This window comes from Petaurus breviceps, unplaced genomic scaffold (genome assembly GCF_028583685.1).
Source record: "Petaurus breviceps papuanus isolate PSGF00001 unplaced genomic scaffold, PetGlider_PUasm1.0 151, whole genome shotgun sequence".
Lineage (NCBI taxonomy): Eukaryota > Metazoa > Chordata > Mammalia > Diprotodontia > Petauridae > Petaurus > Petaurus breviceps.
The window spans coordinates 18,665,631-18,683,650 of NW_027185712.1; the positions used below are offsets into that span (position 1 = coordinate 18,665,631).

The 18,020-nt window shown below is 38.8% G+C and overlaps 1 protein-coding gene and 1 pseudogene across 12 annotated transcripts in view; one reads left to right on the top strand and one right to left on the bottom strand.

The window, feature by feature from the left end:
- The first annotated feature begins 775 nt into the window (after positions 1-775).
- Positions 776-2,309, top strand: LOC138153289 (casein kinase II subunit alpha' pseudogene; annotated as a pseudogene).
- Positions 2,310-7,054: 4,745 nt separating this feature from the next.
- The window catches only part of BRD9 (bromodomain containing 9), a 45,314-nt gene continuing 34,348 nt past the window's right edge, over positions 7,055-18,020 (bottom strand). For 7 of the 12 annotated variants that reach the window (XM_069076273.1, XM_069076236.1, XM_069076263.1 and 4 more), the window contains 3 exons: positions 15,497-15,602; positions 9,592-9,759; positions 7,055-7,995 (listed from right to left, as the gene is read on the bottom strand). In XM_069076273.1, the coding sequence (XP_068932374.1) occupies positions 7,895-7,995; positions 9,592-9,759; positions 15,497-15,602 (375 nt within the window). In that variant the 3' untranslated portion in view covers positions 7,055-7,894. The remainder of the gene's footprint in view (positions 7,996-9,591; positions 9,760-15,496; positions 15,603-18,020) is intronic. The other 5 variants (XM_069076305.1, XM_069076289.1, XM_069076281.1 and 2 more) reach the window with 1 other exon arrangement.

The following is an 18,020-nucleotide window of genomic DNA, read 5'->3' on the forward strand; positions in this document are numbered from 1 at the left end:
ACCTTCCAATCAGGGGCAGAAGGTAGTGAGGAGGAAGAATATCAAGACCACGGGGTTTTCCCAATAATGAGATTCCTGGGGGCATCATAGAGAAGTCAGGGGAGTTGGGCAATTGTTGAATCAATAAATTAAGTGCCTACAATATGTCAGGCAGGCCGCTAGGTGGCGCCATAGTGCACAGAGAGCACTGGGCCTGGAGTCAGGAAGACTCCTCTTCCTCACTTAATAGCTGTGCGACTCTGTAAAATGGGGATAATAACAGCACCTACCAGGCAGGGTTGTTGTGAGGATAAACAGATATTTTCCAAGCACCTTGCAGTTTTCAAGTACTATGTAAATGTTAGCAGCAGCAGCAGCAGTAACTGTTATTGTTATTGTTATAGCCAAACCTAAAACAGGCCAGTCCAGTTATTCAAGCAAACCACTTTTGCCTATGATGGTTATTTAAATGAAAGCAAATAGTCCCGCTCCTATGCATCTACTCTAGCAAAAACAGTAAAAAAACAAAACCCAAAACCCGAAATATCACCAGACTCAATAATTATCAAGAAATTCAATAAGAAATAAGAATGACTTCATACACCCACGAACTGCACAAAAATTCAGCCAAAAGTCCGTAGGAAATAGAAAAGGCCAAATGTTGGAAGGCACCCAGTGAGGACAGAAGTAGACCAGAGACACCCATAGGCTCCAAGGTTCTATATACAGAGACAAGAAGTCAGTTCCTTTAAGAAAGCCTCAGTGTAGGGGAAATCATTATCAAAAGACTGAAAAAATGGAACATCTAAAATATCTACTGTTAAAAATTACAGGGAGCAGGGCCTGGGTCTACACCGAGGTGAACAGCCTGAGGAGTCACGAGTACCGGGACTATGAGGGGCATGTCCGGAGCTGGGGTAATCAGCAATCCTTACCAACTGGTTCGGAAACTTGGTTGGGGAAAGTATAGTGAAGTGTTTGAGACCATTAACATCACCAACAGTGAGAGAATGGTTGTGAAGATTCTCAAGCTAGTGAAGAAAAAGAAATTAAAACGAGGAGGTTAAGATTCTGGAAAATCTTTGAGGTGGAACAAATATCATTAAGCTCATTGACACTGTGAAAGACCTGGTGTCAAAGACTCCAGCTTTGGCATCTGAATACATCAATAATACACATTTTAAGCAACTATACCAGATCCTTACAGATTTTGATATCCTGTTTTATATGTATGAACTGCTTAAGGCCCTGGATTACTGTCATAGCATGGGAATCATGCACAGAGATGTCAAACCTCACAAGGTTATGATAGATCACCAACAGAAAAAGCTTCAACTAATAGATTGGGGTCTGGCAGAATTTTACCATCCTGCTCAGGAGTATAATGTGCGTGTGGCCTCTAGGTACTTCAAAGGGCCAGAGCTGCTTGTGGACTATCGGATGTATGACTACACTCTGGACATGTGGAGCTTAGGCTGCATGCTGGCCAGCATGATCTTCCGAAAGGAGCCCTTCTTCCATGGCCAAGACAACTACAACCAGCTCGTCCGAATTGCCAAAGTACTTGGGACAGATGAGTTATATGGATATCTGAAGAAGCAGCACATAGACCTGCACCCACAGTTCAACAATATCCTGGGGCAACACGCTGGGAAAACTTCATCCACAGTGAGAATAGACATCTTGTCAGTCCCGAGGCCCTGGACCTTCTGGACAAGCTTCTACGCTATGACCATCAACAAAGGCTGACCGCCAAAGAGGCCATGGAGCACCCTTATTTCTACCCTGTAGTGAAGAAGCAGTCCCAGCCAAGCTCAGAAAATTCTGTGCTCTCCAGTGGTCTCACAGCAGCACAATGAAGACTGGAAAACGACGGGTCTGATGCTGTTTCTCCCACTTTTCCATAAGCAGAACAAGAACCAAATCAAATGTCTTAAAAACATGTGTACAGAGACCACATGCAGTGGACAGACACGTCACGGTAACAGGTTACAAGAGCAGGAACCACACCAGCTGAATGGCAACCAACAGTCTATAAAACAAACCTTACTTCTGAATGTAAAAGGTTCATATGCCTTTGACTTTCTGTTGACTTCCTTCTGACCCAGAAAGCATGGAAAATGTGAAGGGTATGCAAAATGGTTGTTGGTTAATGTTGCTCCCCCACTTCCTTATATCCCCATCTCAACACATTGACCTTTGGTCCCATGGTTCCCCTACTCCCCCTTCCCCAGCAAACTATATTATCTAGCTGGCCACAATATATGGCATGATGGACCGTTACATATTATAAATAAAAAATTATATATTATTGAATAAAAGTTTTAAAGGAAAAAAAAATTACCTGGAAAACAGGCCAAAGAAAGATATTTACTTAAGAATTAAATTTATTTTAAAAATTATTAAAGAATTTAAAGAATCTCCCTGAAAAATTTAAAAGATCATTAATCAAAACTGCCCAGATCTATCATAATCAGGAGCAAAGTAAAAGTAAAAAGAACCCAACAATCACTTCCTGAAAGCCTCAAAGGAAAAGTCCTAGGAATGTCACAGCCAAAATTCACAGCTCCCACATCAATGAAAACCTACTACAAGTAGTTAGAGGCTTCAAAAACCAAAGAATTATAGTTAGGACATACAAGATCTAACAGATTATACATAAATGAGAGATTTTGGAAAACAATTTTCCAAAGAGCAAAATACATAGGCTTGAAATGAAAGATTAACCCAGAAAAGCTGAGTGGGGGTGGGAATGGATCTTTAATGGAATGGAGGACTTTCCAACATTCCAGATGAAAAGAATAGATCTGAGCAGAAATTTTGAAATACAAATACTTGTACAAATATTCTGAAGGATAAAATTATGCAAACAAGTGGAAGAGTTGCTTAAACTGACATGTTTAGGGAATAAATGATTATTTCATATGTGCTGCAGGTAGAAAGCTTGGCCAAGAGATGGACTGGACCCCATTTGTTTCACCAGAGACAGCCAGGGTTAGCCCATGAGGGAAGAAGATGAAGTAGGGCTTTCCAAAGGGCTGGATCATACTGGGAGCTCTCTCCTGAAGGGGAGCAGAGGGTGAGGCAAGGTGCAAGGCCTGAGCACGACAAGGAAGAACTGAAGGGTTTATTTTCAAACAAGTATTTAAGCACCTACTATGTTAAAGCATAATATTGAAGCTTTACAAATATCTCATTTGATTCTCACAACAACCCAGAGCTATGTGCCCTCATCCTTATCATAATTTTACAGCTGAGGAACCTGTCAGCAAATAAGTGACTTGCCCAGCCTGACACAGCTAATAAATGTCTGGGGCAGAATGTGAATGCCGGTCTTTCTGAGTCTAGATCAGCATTCTATACATTGTCCTACTTCAGAGACTGAGGATCAGGAACCGAGGGCAAGAAAACCCAGAGGTGGAGAGGCTAATGAATGTGGGAGGAACCTTGGGAAAACCAGAGCCAGCTCGGAATATTAAAGAAAGGGGAGTAACAGCAGGATTGAGGACACAGGCAATAGTGTTCCCGGCAGGGGACAGCCTCCTGCCCTGCGTTTTTCCTGAGCCGTTCTTGCGTTAGCACCTTCCTTCCAACACCAGTGTCACAGCAGGCTGTCTGCCGCATTTGGAAGTGGTGAAAAGGCGAAGAAGCCAGAGGAGGGTGGGAATGACTTCTAACACTTCTCCTTCAGGGTCGAGCTTGGTTGTCATGCTTTCACAACATTCAGTTTTGATGGTTTTGTTGTGTTCTTTCCATTCTTGTAATCCTTGGGCCTGTATCTTCCTGCTTCTAATTCCCTCACTTTGCATCATTTCATGTAAGCCTTCCCATTCTGTGCATTCACCATATTCACTTCTTTTCACACTCTAATATTCCATCATAAGACTCACTTAACTATTCCTGAGCTCATGGGTATCTAAACAATGACAGGTATTGTTTTCCTAGCACTACTCACGTTTTGGACACCTAACTGGAAACTCAGCAGCTGGAGGATGATGGGTTACAGCTGGCGGAGGGGGGGAGGGCATTGGAAGCCTAACGAAATTAAAAAGCAGCTCTTGCCAGAAGCCCCCACCTCCTCAAGAGCTACTGAGAACATGTGTTCAAACAGGAGCTGAAAAGGAGGATTCTTTTATTGAGGAACCCAAAAGCCACAGTCAAGACGCTGAGAAATCTGAGAAGGCGGCGATGATTTTCATGTGGCAGAGATTGGTGACATCCTCATGGTGGCTCCCAAACTTAATTAGATGTCATAACATTAAAAAAATGCTTTTAACATTCATTTATGAACATTCTAGTTCCAAATTCTCTCATACATGAGGAATCAATCATGATACTGTGAGATTTTAATAAGCAGTGATGGAGTTGAAGAATGAGTCCATTCAGGCTCATGGAGATAGCAACAACAGAAGCACAAAAATGGGATGGGGGGATAAGAATGGGCAAGTCATCTGGCTTGGCTGGGACACACATAACGTCCAAGTAGAATCATGGAAGTCCAGAAGGGTACGTCAGCTAGACTGTGGCTGACCTTGAATGACAGGATAAGGATTCAGGGAGAATTTGGGAGCTACAGAAGGATTTGCAGTGATGAGATCAGGACAATGCAATGGAAAGACTGACAGCCAGATAGATGAGGGAAGAGAATAACGGCTGGCAGACAGGAAGGTGTGATTCAGGACTTTCAAATACACTGAGGACTAATGTTCCCAGGTATTGAGAGAAATCCTACCTACTACTAGAAGGAAGAAATGTATTCACAGTTGACTGAGTCTCTTGGAATTAGGAATATGGCTATATACAGACATTACACAGCAAATGGAGAGGTGTTTTGTGTCTAAAAGCCTTCCAAAATACACCAAGTGCCTTGATTGCTACCTGCTTCTGAGTTGGGTAGAAACAACAAATGACCCAGTCAGAAGAAATCTAGAAGCTCAAGCCATTTTGAAGTTTTTAAGAATAACAGTTACCTATCCAAAATTACCTCAAACTCAATAAACATTTTTAAAGAACCTACTGTATACAAGACATTGTGCTAAGAGCTAAGGATATAAAGACAAAAAAAATTATAGTTCTTGCCTTCAAGGAGCTCCCAATCTACTGGGGGAAAAACAATCTATTAAAATGACATATACACACCTACACATGATACAAAATTAAGTGTGACTGGAGGACAAAGGAGGCAACCAAAATGCTCTAGGAAAATGTGAGGATCAGTGCTGAGGTGGAAGATACTCGACTCAAGTAATTTAATAATTTTAGCAATGATGAAGGCCTGGAGAGCTTATGTAACTTGCTTAGAAAGTCACCCAGGTTCTAAGAATGGGGGTAGAGGGTGGGATGGGGAGGGGGGTTTGAACCCAGGTCCTCTGATTCTAAATTAAATGCTTGTGCCACACTTTCACCTGGGAGGATCAAGGGAGGAGGCGTTTGAGCTAAACACTGGGAGAAGGATTTCAAGTAGAGATGAGAGGAGGATGCATTCCCTGTGAAGAGTCTGTATAAGCGACAGATGAAATCAGGGGACAGCTAATAGTTTGGTCTAGCTGGATATATGAAATAATAGCTAATACACATTTACCTATACCTATAACATATAATGCTTTAAGATTTATAAATATTGTCTCTATCCTCACAACAACCTTGGGAGATATGTAACAGTGAGTAATATAAAAAAGTCTCAAAAAAGCAGGTTGGAACCAGGTTGTAAAGCGCCTTAGATACGAGGCTAAACAGTCTATACTTTTATCCAATAGGTAACACAGGAAACCACTAGCTTTTCAGCAGGGGAGCGATAGGGTGAGGTTGAAGACAGTCTCATGTATTACTTCACTTTGAAGCAAATGGAACATAATTTAATGAGCAATGAAAGCCACTAATTTTTGCCTCACTTTTGTGCAAAGGTTGTCATGGGTAGTGGGCATCCCTAAGGCCCCCAGGAGCTATGTTGACACTGACGAGATTAGTAGCAAGTCAATATTTCCTTCCTTTTGGTAGGAAATCACTGTAGAGAAGCCGAGTTCCACATTTTTTGGTCTGATAATTTTGTGATCCAGACTATGTTTTATGTGGGGATACTCGAGAAGAAGCAGCTATGTGTTAGTGGATAGCAACTGACCTAAGAGTTGGGGAAACCTGCCTCAGACACTTCTTGGTTGTGCAAAGTCATTAACCTCTGCTTGTCTTGGATTCCTCATCTGTGAAATTGGGATAAAAATAACACCAACTTCCCAGGGTTGTTGTGAAAATCAATTATCATGTGAGTTAATACATACAAAATATTTTTCAAACCTTAGAATATTATATAAATGTTGGTTATGACCAGGGTACTCAGAATGCACCAACAGACATTTAATCAACTTTCTGAAGGATAATTAGGATAAAAAAGGAAGAAAGGAGATGAGTGGCTATACTACTTACTTTAATCCCAGCCCAATACCATTGCTGGGGAAGGAAAGAAGAGAAAAAATAGAATGTATGCCAAGGGCGAGGATTTCCTTTAACATTGCCTCTCTTTCTGGTAACTTTCCCCCGAGCACATTCCTCATCCTTCAGTCTAGGGAAAGGGTGTTCCCTCCTCGTGTTCAACTGTTAACAGGGTTTTTTGGCTAAAACATTTATCTCCAAAACGCAGGGAAAGCATCAAAGGGACAAAAAAGGCTGCCCCCAACCCTGATCACCTTCATCACCCTCGGCACATCAGGCTCCTTAAGACTTTGTTCCTGTGCCATCAAGATCTCTACTGATTCTCAGAATCACTCTATTTAGTCATTTGTGTATGTGCTGTTTCCCCTCAGCAGAATGTAAGCTCCCTGAGGCAAGGGACAACTACATGATTTCTGTCTGCGTGACACTTGAACAACAATACTCATTGAACTGAACTGAACCAAGTTACCTGAAACTGGGGAACCATGCCAGATGATTTCTAAGGCTTCTTCCATTTGTTAAATTTTATGATTTTATGTCCAGGAAGAAATTCTCACACTTTTAGGACAAAGATGTCAACAAAAAGCAAATGCTGAAAATACATGCTCAGTATTCCTAGGACAAAATGTTTGTTTCCAAACTCCAAGCATAATTTTTGGCATATCTTTTATTAATTGCTGTATTTACAATATCTGTAAATATTAACAGTCATCCAGTAAACATATCAAGAATAAAAAAGTCTTGTCACATAAATGCTGAAACTTAACACTTCATTAAAAATGCAGGAAAATGTACGCTCTCCCAGCATAGTGTCTGTCACTCCTCTCCTATGTACACAGGTTAATAAGACAATAGGATGTGAGTTCCCTTAACTTCAAGTATCTCAGCATTTATTAGCAGAGGGGAAGCGACAATGCCACCCACCCATAAAACAGGTTTTAAATTATTCCCTTTAGGTTTCCAAATCAAATGCCTTGTGAGGACAGGGGAAGACATGCACAGAAGGCTTAGAAACTTCATTTTTCAGATTCAGAATAATATGGGCTGTTTTAAAATAGAGAATGCGGGAATCAAAATTCTGAAATTGTGCTATATGTACCACTTCTTGAAGACCTTTGCTTCTCTTGAGGAAAGGAACAGAATGGTACAACACTCCTGACTAGAGACAGCTTTTATGACAGAAATCATGATGCTCAGAAACTGATCAAACATACCTTTATAAACCTGGCTGTAGAACACACCAATATATCTTCACTATCCAAGATTCATCTATTACACTATATACAAAAACTGCTGTATGTGGTGTGTTGACATGATATCATGGAGACAATTTCCCCATCCCCTGTGGCAGTATAATACAGATGCTTTCCTCATTCCAAAGAGGATAAAGTGGAAGTCTTTGTCCCTTGACAAAAACTTTATAAAAGCAGTACATGCAATTATTTAAAAAAGCAAAACACACACCCCTCAAAAATCCACATCCATCAGATTAATTATTAGTAGAGGTTGCGGGTTCTGGAGACTGAAGGAATTCATAAGGGTCGTGAACCATGTCTTGCTGTTCTCCAACACTAAGATGAGAAGGGCTTCCTGTAAACATGGGGAAAAAATACAACTGAAGAGATCACAGATTTTCAAGGTTTGTCATCAATACTTTAGTGGTTTTATGTAGTAGTCATGGAATTCTACTTGCAAATCTCCTACATAAAATTATTTTGTTACTCTAAATTAATGGCTGTAAAATGCACTGAAAATTAATTTAAGAAAATTTTCATCACTCACTTTATAAAAATCTTTATTCCCAGCTTTTAAGTAACACATAAATATTAACATAAGGCACTCTCTCCATTGGTGGTAAAGCTACTCTAGATTACCCTGAGACTATACGAGGAGCCAGGTGGAAGGAAAGTGATGAACAGGTACAAAAAAACCTTAAAAAAAAATTCAAGAGAGAAAATGCAGATAGCCAAGCAGATGTGAAGCTCGTTGACCATGCTCAGTGAAGGTTCAAGGCTCAGGCCTTGCTGTAGGCCTTCCTTTACCCTCCTTTCCCCATCTATCTTATTTCTAGTTTGGAAAGAGATGCTACTGCATTTTGACAACAGGCACAAAAGACATTTGTATCTGTGACAATGAAGGACATGAGTGTACTGACAAATGCCATCACTGTGCATGGGATATCACTGCATGCCACAATGGCTGGAAAACGAAAATTCTGAAGTTATCAATAGAGAGGACTTAGTTTTCTACAGATTCCCTATTATCACAGATTCTAGCCGTAAGTAAAATTAAAGGTAATTCTCCGGGGAGGCAACAAGAAAGACAATGTTTATATATCAGAAGAATTGAAAGTGACAATATCCCTTCATTCACCCAATAAATATTCATCAGAACATACGATACATAATGCACTATGCTAGGCACTTAGCAAAAATGATGTAGCAAAAAAACCAATCAAGCTCCTTGACCAGTGGGCCCCAAATTGGCCAAGTTGTTCATTGACCTCATACAGTTCTTCTCTGACCATTAGATGGAAACAAAATAAGTATAATAACTATAACAACAGCTGCTGATGTTCATATAGACATTTATGCATATATCTTTCTTGATTCTCACAAGTAGTGTGTAAGCAAAGAATTAAAAATATTATGACCCTGATTTTATACAAGAGGAATTCAAGTCTCAAGAGAAGCCAGATAACTTGTCCATGGACACTTAGTAGTGGAAGGGGCAGGGATCTGATTCCAGATCTCATCTGATGCCAAATCTACCACTTTCCATTATCTTCCTGATGTTTAAAAATGGAAATATACGAGTAATTATCACCCAATAAAGCCTCTTGAATGTAGACTCCAAATGACTAAGAGAAACGCGTATTAAACTGAGAGGCTCTGGAAGGGCATTTGATCATGGTACAACTCTCTAATAGTTAACCTCCATAAAGTCTATGCTGTCCTACTCAAATTTCTGTTGTCATTAATAGCTTTAGCTACAGCTGTTGGGTTGGTCAACTGAAAGTTTCTGCCTCTAATTAAATGGTACTATTGATAAGGGTGTCTTAATTCTGTTCCAGCAGCAAAAGAGTGACATGATTACCCAAAGCAAATTAAGAATCTCCAGGTCCCTGATAGCAAAGATTTCATCTGATCCAAGAGTGGAGCAAAATCTTCTCTTAGACCAACTTACCCAGATGATGCTGATCTCTTTCTGAAGTGTTAGAAAGAGAGCTGAGATTGGAAGAGGGCCTGGAGCCCACACGATCTGTCTGGGCTTCATGAAGATCTTGCAAGAGCTTCGTTGTTTCATCTAAGTTTAAGTGGTTATCATCATGGTCAAGCTCCTTCTTCACTTTCCCTGAAAACCAAACACCACATTGTTACAGCTCTCATGGACTATGATCCTATAAGGTTACTGGTACTTTCACCCATTCAGTTCAAATGGCACCATGATGAAGAACCAGGTGGGCACTGAGTTAAAGTAAAAAGTAAAAGTTAAATACATAACAGGAAGGAATAATTGCAAGTTTTCAAAAGAGTGTTTGGGGAGAAGAGGAGCAGGGAGAAAGAAGGACTTTTAATCGTTCATAAAAAGATCAGTCTTTCCTGGCTTTTTCAGTTTTGCTTTACCACATGAAAATTTGGTGAAAGTTTGATATTTTATTTATTTTGTACCAACATTCTGCACTACTGACCTGTTTCAATGAAAGCTTTTCAAGTCTTCTGATTTTGTAGCACAAATGTAATTACTCTGTTTTTATCTTCTTTCTTGCCTAACTTTTCCTCCTTCCACCAATGCAGCAAAGGAAGAAGAATGTTGAGAATCTAAAAATCCTGAGTAATCTCTCTTTGCGTGCTACAATTTTTGGCAGTAAAAATCTAGTCAGTATTAATGAAGCTCTTTCAGCTCTTGCTCACTGTAATTTTCTTTTGTTGAAATAACTGAAGACACACTGAATATTAGAGGAGTGAGGAAGGGGATGCCCTAATACAAAGACAACTCAACTTCTATCTCCTTCAAGATTTCACTAACTTATATGAGGAAAAATCCACTTGCTAATTAAAAACACTTAGGTCACCAATGGCTCAGTCTTAGCTTGGCTATAAAACACAAAGAAATCTTCCACTTTCGTCCTTCCAGTGGTAGAAATTACCTCAATAATGAGGCATGATCAATTTTACCAATACTTTGTGTATCCCACTTACTCAAAAGACATTTAAAAAACAAATTAAGTCTTCCTATTCAGTTTTACTAATAAACTCCTGGAAATTTGTCATGATAATGAGGAGATATGGATCTCTAAAGTTTCTAAAGATAGAAGATTAGGGGGAAGAGGCAAAGCCCAGATGGCAAAGTACAGGCAGGGACTTGTCCGGGCTCCCCCCAAATTCTTCTCCAATGGCATTAGTATAAGAAAAACAACAAAAGGATGGGCAGAAACAGTTTTCAAGCCCAAGATAACTTAGAAAGAACAAAAAGAATTCTGGGAAGAATTAAAAATGAATTTTAATCAAATAAGAGCGGTGGAGGAAAAATTGGGAAAAGAAATGAGAGTGATACAGGAAAATCATGAAAAAAGAGTCGACTGCTTGGTGAAGGAGGCACAAAAAACGGAGATGAATAGAATTTTAGAAAAGTTTAAAATAACTGTAGACAACATAAAATACTTGGAAGTATACCTGCCAAGAAAAATCCAGGAACTATATGGACACAATTGCAAAACACCTTTTTTTTTTGCTTTTTGGAGGGGGAAGGTGGGGCAACGGGGGTTAAGTGACTTGCCCAAGGTCACACGGCTAGTTTTTTGTGTTAAGTGTCTGAGACCAGATTTGAACTCAGGTCCTCCTGACTCCAGGGCCGGTGCTCCATTCACTGCGACACCTAGCCATCCCCAAAATACTTTTCACACAAATAAGGTCAGCTCTAAATAAATGGAAAAAATATCAATTGCTCATGGATAGGCTGAGCCAATATAATAAAAATGACAATTCTACCTAAATTAATTTACTCACTCATACCATACCAAACAAACTACTAAAAAATCATTTTGCAGAACTAGAAAAGAGTTCATCTGGAAGAAAAAAAGGTGAAGAATATCAAGGAAATCAGTTAAAAAAATGTAAAGATGGAATATCAAACTGTATTACAAAGTCTCAAAACAATGTATTAACTGGTGGAGTGGTGGATCACTGGAATAGATTAGGTTCACAATATACCATAGCAAATGACCATGGTAATCTAGTGCTTGATAAACCCAATGACCCCAGCTTTTGGGAAAAGAATCCACTATTTGGCAAAAACTGTTGGGAAAACTAGGTATAGACCAACATCTCACACTTTATACCAAGAAAGGTCAAAATGGGAACATGATTTAGACATAAAATGTGATACCATAAGCAAACGGGGGAAATGGAGTAATTTATCTGTCATATCTATGGATAAGGAAAGAATTTATGACCAAAAAAGAGACAGAGAACAAACAAGATGTTAAATGGATAATTTTGATTACACTGAATTAAAAGTTTCTGCACAAACAAAAACAATGCAGCCAAGATTAGAAGGAAAGCAGGAAACTGGGAAAAAAAATTTTTTATAGCATATGTTTCTGATAAAGGCCTAATTTCTCAAATATATTAAATTGCTTGCCTTCTTAATGAGGGATAGGAGAAGTAAAAAGTATGGGACTAAAAATTTTAAAAATGTTAAAAATTATTTTTACATGTAATTGGGGAAAAAAGTATTAAAAAAAAGATTCATCTCCAGTTAGACTAGATTTTTGTTCTCTGTTTAAAATTAGGTATCTGTGCTAATTTTTATAATTAGCATCACCTCCCCTATACTCCATCTCTCCCTATGTCAGGAAATTGACTAAGACTAGTGACTTTTTTCTCATTCCACTTTTAGATAACTCTAATATGTTAGGAAGGTTCTGCCTTACAATAAGCCTAAACTTGCCCCTTCATAACTCCCACCAGATTTTTCTGATTCTTGAACCCTCAGGTCTTTCTTCCACATGATAACCCTTCAAACATCTGAAGACATATCTTATGTCTTCTTTTTTCTAGGCTAAATATGTTCAGTTTCTTCACTATGGCATAATCTCAAAGCCCTTCACACTTCTGGTCTCCCTGTTCTGAACATCCAGAACTGAAACTAATATTCCAGCTGTAATCCGGCTTATTCGCTGTTACCATTCACTAGGCAGTGAGGTTTAATGGGCAGAACACTAGAATTAAGATCAGAAAGATCTGGATTTGAAATCCACCTTTGACATTTAGCAGTTATCTTTCCACGGGCAAGTCACATCTTTTAAAACCTTCATCTCTATAAAGTTTCTTCATCTTTAAAATGGGCCTAGTATTAACACAACTTACAGGATTGTTGTGAGAGGCTCAAATGAGATAATATATATGAAGTACTTTATGAAACTAAAGTACTTATACAGGCAAACTATTATCATTCCTCTTTCCAATGTTACCAAAATCTCCAAAATCTAAGAGTCTTCCTCAGTGCTCACACTCTGACCTCTCAGGACCTTCTGACATGCTGATCTCTCTCTTCCTAGGGAGCCTTTCTCTTTCCTTGGTTTCTTGGCCAGCACCCTTTCTGGGGTTCATTCTCATTGTTCCTTTTCAGTCTCTTTTGCTTCCTCATCCTCACCTGGCTTTTTCTCAAAGGAGTTGATTTTCATCTCTACAAAGGCCTTTATTGATCCTTCCAGGTATTGTTTTCAACTTCTTAAAAGTTCTATATTTCACATTTACCTTTCTCTGTTCATGGTAAATTGCCTCAGCAGATACCAGTTCCATGTAAAAGTTTTAGTTTTTTGTCTTATATTCCTGGTACTCTGTAAATAGGTCCTAATGTTTGTCGAATTTAACTATCCTCTCTCCAAAGTAATTAATAATCTTTTAATTGCTAAATTTGCTGATATTTTCTCAGTCTTCATCCTTTCAACTCTCCTTACCCATCCAGAAGGAGGCATTGATCCTCCTTCTGGATTCTCACTTTTTCTTTGATAAAAAAAAAAACAACAAACAACCCTCCAGGTTTTCCTCCCACTTCTATGACTATTCCTTCTTAATTTCCTTTCCTGGCTCTCATTCACATCTTGCCTACAATTATGCTCTCCAGAGGTTCTGTCCCAGCCCTCTTCTTTCTCTACAATGTGTACCTTATCTAATTAACTCCCATGGGTTTAATTATCATCTCTATAAAAATGACAGAAACCTATATACTGTACTCCAGGGTTTTGCCTGAGCTACAGTCTTGCACCCCCAATTGCCTTCTGGATATTTCAAACCCATTGTCCCAAAGACATCTCAAACTCAAAACGTCTAAAACAAAACTTACTATTCTTCCCCACAAGCCCATCCCACTTTCATTCTCTCAAATTTTGTGACTTCAGTGTTATCCTCAACTCCTCAATTTTCCTCATCTCATATGTCCAAATTGGTTAGAAGATCTTGCCATTTCTACATCCATACTTCCTGCACACGACTCCTAGTCTTTACACACACAGTCACCACCTTAGTCCAGATCCTCATCACCTCTCACCAGACTACTGCATCAGCCTCCTAAATTGGTGTCCCTGCTTTGAATCTTTTTTCCTTCTAGTCTATCCTCCACATGCTGTCAAAGCAATTTTTCTCAAGTACAGATTTGACTACATCATTTTTCAGTGGCTCCCTATTGCTTGTGGGTAAAACATAAACTCTTGTTTGGTTTCCAAAGCCCTTCACTACCTGGCTCCAACCTGTGATACCCTTCCAGTATCATTTAATGTTATTCTTTTTATACCCTGCAGTCTGGTATATTATACCCCAAAATGGTATATTATACCCCAGCTCTGACTCCATGCCTTACTGGCTTTGCACTGGTACTGATTACCTCTACCTCAAAGATTTTTTTCCTTCCTTTAAGATGAATCTCAAGCACTACTTTGTATAAGTCTTCACTGATCCCCCATATAGCTAACATCCTCCTTCCTTATCTTGAATTGAATGACCTTAAATTTATTTTGTAGTTTTCTCTTTATTCTGTATATACTGATGAACAAAGGCATGGGATATATATCATGAGTTATGCTGGCTCTAGAATATTTCCAATGATGTGACTTAAGCAGAAGAAACAGCATTCATCAGAGTAGGCTGGCAATTAGAGAGAACGAGGGATAAGAGAGACCGCCCAATAATGGTACCATGACCCATGGTAATATTAAAGAACAGGAGGAAGGACTTCATTTTGCTGGGTGGATTCTCTATGGAGCTTCAGAGACAGGTATGGAGGAGCTGTGGTCTGCATAAATGAAAAGACCATTAAATCATAGGATTTTTAGAGCGGTGAGGGAACTCAAAAGATCAGGTAGCTTATCCCCCTCACTTTACAGATGCAGAGAAGCAAAGGTCCAGGAAAGCAAAGCAGCTTGTTCAACATCAATACCTACACAAATGAAATCATAGGTATATGGAAAATTTATGTTCTGACCATCTCTAAAAACCTTTGAAGGAATGTTCCTTCACATCCTTACAGATTTTCTATTTTTCCAATTCATGAATTCAATGATCTTTTCTACACTGATGATTTTCTGATCTATTTATCTAGCCCAAACCTCCAGAACTGCCTCTCTAGTTGCCTATTAACCATTTCAAACTGGATATTCCATAAACTAACCATCTTAAACTCAACGCTTCCCAAACTGAACTCATTTCCCCCTCTAAGCTCTCTCCTCTTCCTAACTCCTACTATTGCTGAGAGTACCACAATTCTCTTGATCACCCAGGTTTGCAACCTAGGTGGGGTTAGGATGGTGAGTAAATATTGTGATGGCAACTTATTACTGCTGTGGGGAGAAGGCCCATGGTCTAGCCAGCAGAAATGGATTTAGGGGGTTCAGGGAATGGGACACAGAGCAGCACCAAGTCCATACGAAACTGAAAATGCCCCTTATAATCTATAATTGCCAAGATTGATGATTTTGCTTCCTAATTTTTTTTAATGGTACACAGGAGTTTAAAAAACTAGCCTTTGGATAAACTCTTTTAGAAAAGCAATACAGAAAATTTAAAAAGAGGTCAGTTATTTAAAAACTTACCCAATGAACTGAGCATGGAAATATCAAGAGAGACATCAGAATATGACTTCATTGACATAAAGTCCAAAACAGAGCTGTTATTTTCTCCAATTGAATCACCAATCTGCTTGAAAATACAATAAGAAGCAAGAGTCATGAAGAACTACATGGCACAAACATAAAACCGAAAAAACAAACAAACAAAACAAAACCCACCAAACCACACAGTATGCTATCTAATGGAGGAAAATGAGATGATGCTAGATGCTGCTCCAATGAACTTTTAGCTTGATAAATGACTGCTGGCATTCAGATGCATGTTATTGGAGGGAAAGATATCTAGGAATACCTTTCAGAAGCATTCTTAGTACCAACATTTATCTCTTTTTGTTTACCATGGTCCACTTCAAAGCAGCAACCAAAATTTAGAATTTCCTTATATTTCCAAATTTTTATCGTTTAAGGGCTTTTAATAGGCAAGTAAACATCCAAGATGTCATTTTATGTCTATGTCAGGTTCTACTATGCCCAAGCTAATGAGTTAAATCTGTGTAGACTGCCTTTCTTATTCCTACCCTACACACTCCCCACCTCAAGACTGAATGAACATCAGCATGACACAATGTGCAAGATACTATGGAAATTTGGGGAGCCTATAGCCTATAAAATTGGTCTTCCTGCTTTCATTTTCTCTTCAATCCTTCCTTCACAAAGCTGCCAAAATAATCTTAAGGAACAAACCTGACTACCACTCCTCTACTCAAACACCTTTAATGGCGACCTGTAGGATAAAAAACAAATTCTTCTGTCTGACATTTAGGAACCTTCCACAAACCTGGTTCAACCCACCTTTCTAGCTGTCTTTAAAATAACTCCACCTCATATACTCTTATGCTATAATCAATTAAATCGTCTCCCAAATTCAACACGCCAACTCCAACACAAGTCATCCCACCCATGAAAGGAATAGACTCCCTCTTCATCTGGGCTCCTAGAAAATGGATCTCCTTAAAAGCTCAGCTCAGGGGACATCTCTTCTGTAAAGCCTTCCATAATCTTTTTTTTTAATTAAATTTATTTAATTTTAGTTTTTGACATTCACTATATTAGATTTTGAATTTTAAATTTTCCCCTCTCTCTCCCCTCCTCCCCAAAATGGCATGCAATCTGATATATGCTATACATGTATAATCATATTAAACAAATTAGTTGTGAAAGAATGAGAACAAAATGGAAAAACCAAGAGAAAGAAAAAACAACAAAAAAGAGAAAACAGTCTGCTTTGATTTGTATTCAGACTTCATAGTTCTTTCCCTGAATGAGGACAGTATGAGTCTTTTAGGATTCCCTCAGATCACTGTATTTCTTTTTTTTTAAAGCAATCGGGGTTAAGTAACTTGCTCAAGGTTACATGGCCAGGTGTTTCTGGGTGGGTGCTAAGTGTCTGAGCCCGGATTCAATCCCCAGATCATCCCGACACTAGAGCCGGTGCTTTTACTCGCTGTGCTACCTGGCCACCCCTAGATCATTGTATTTCTGGGAAGAGCCAAGTCTATCAAAGTTGGTCATTGAACAAGCAGCAGTTCATGTAAGTCTTTCCAGGTTTTTCTGAAATTCACCTGCTCATCATTTCTTATGGAACAATAGTATTCCATTACATTCATATACCATAACTTGATCAGTCATTTGTCAATTGATGGGCATTTCCCAAATTTCCAATTCTTGGCCACCACAAAAAGAGCTGCTATAAATATCATGTGTGGATCCTTTTCCTTTTTTTATGATTTCTTTGGGATACAGACCTAGTAATGGTACTGTTGAATCAAAGGGTATGCAGTTTCACAGCTCTTTGGGCATAGTTCCAAATTGCTCTCCAGAATGGTTGGATAAGATCACAATTGCACCAACAACGTATTAGTGTCCCAATTTTCCTACATCTCCAATATTTATCATTTTTCTTTTTTGTTATATCAGCCAATGTGATAGGTGTAAGGTGGCATCTCAAATTGCATTTTTGCAACATGACTAATTTGCATTTCTCTAATCAATAATGATTTAGAGCATTCTTCAGCTGATAACTGCCTGTTCATATCCTTTGATCATTTATGAATTGGGAGGTGATTTGTATTCTTATAAATTTGACTCAGTTCTCTCTATATTTTAGAAATGAGGCCTTTATCAGAGACACTGGCTGTAAAAATTGTTTCTAAGCTTTCTGCTTCCCTTCTAATCTTAGGAGCATTGGCTTTGTTTGTGCAAAAACTTTAATTATCCATTTTGCATTTCATAATGTTCTCTATCTTGTTTGGTCATAAATTCTTCTGTTCCCCATAGATCTGACAGGTAAACTATTCTTTGCTCTATTAATTTGCTTATAGTATGTCTACATCGTGTACAAAGTCTTCCCTAATCTTGTTAGTGCTTGTCCTTCACAAAATGATCCTATAGTACTTACTTAACTGTAGACATGTTATAGAATATAGAATAAGCTCCTTGAGGTCATTTTCTTATTGGATCTCCAGTACCTAAAACTGCACATAACAGA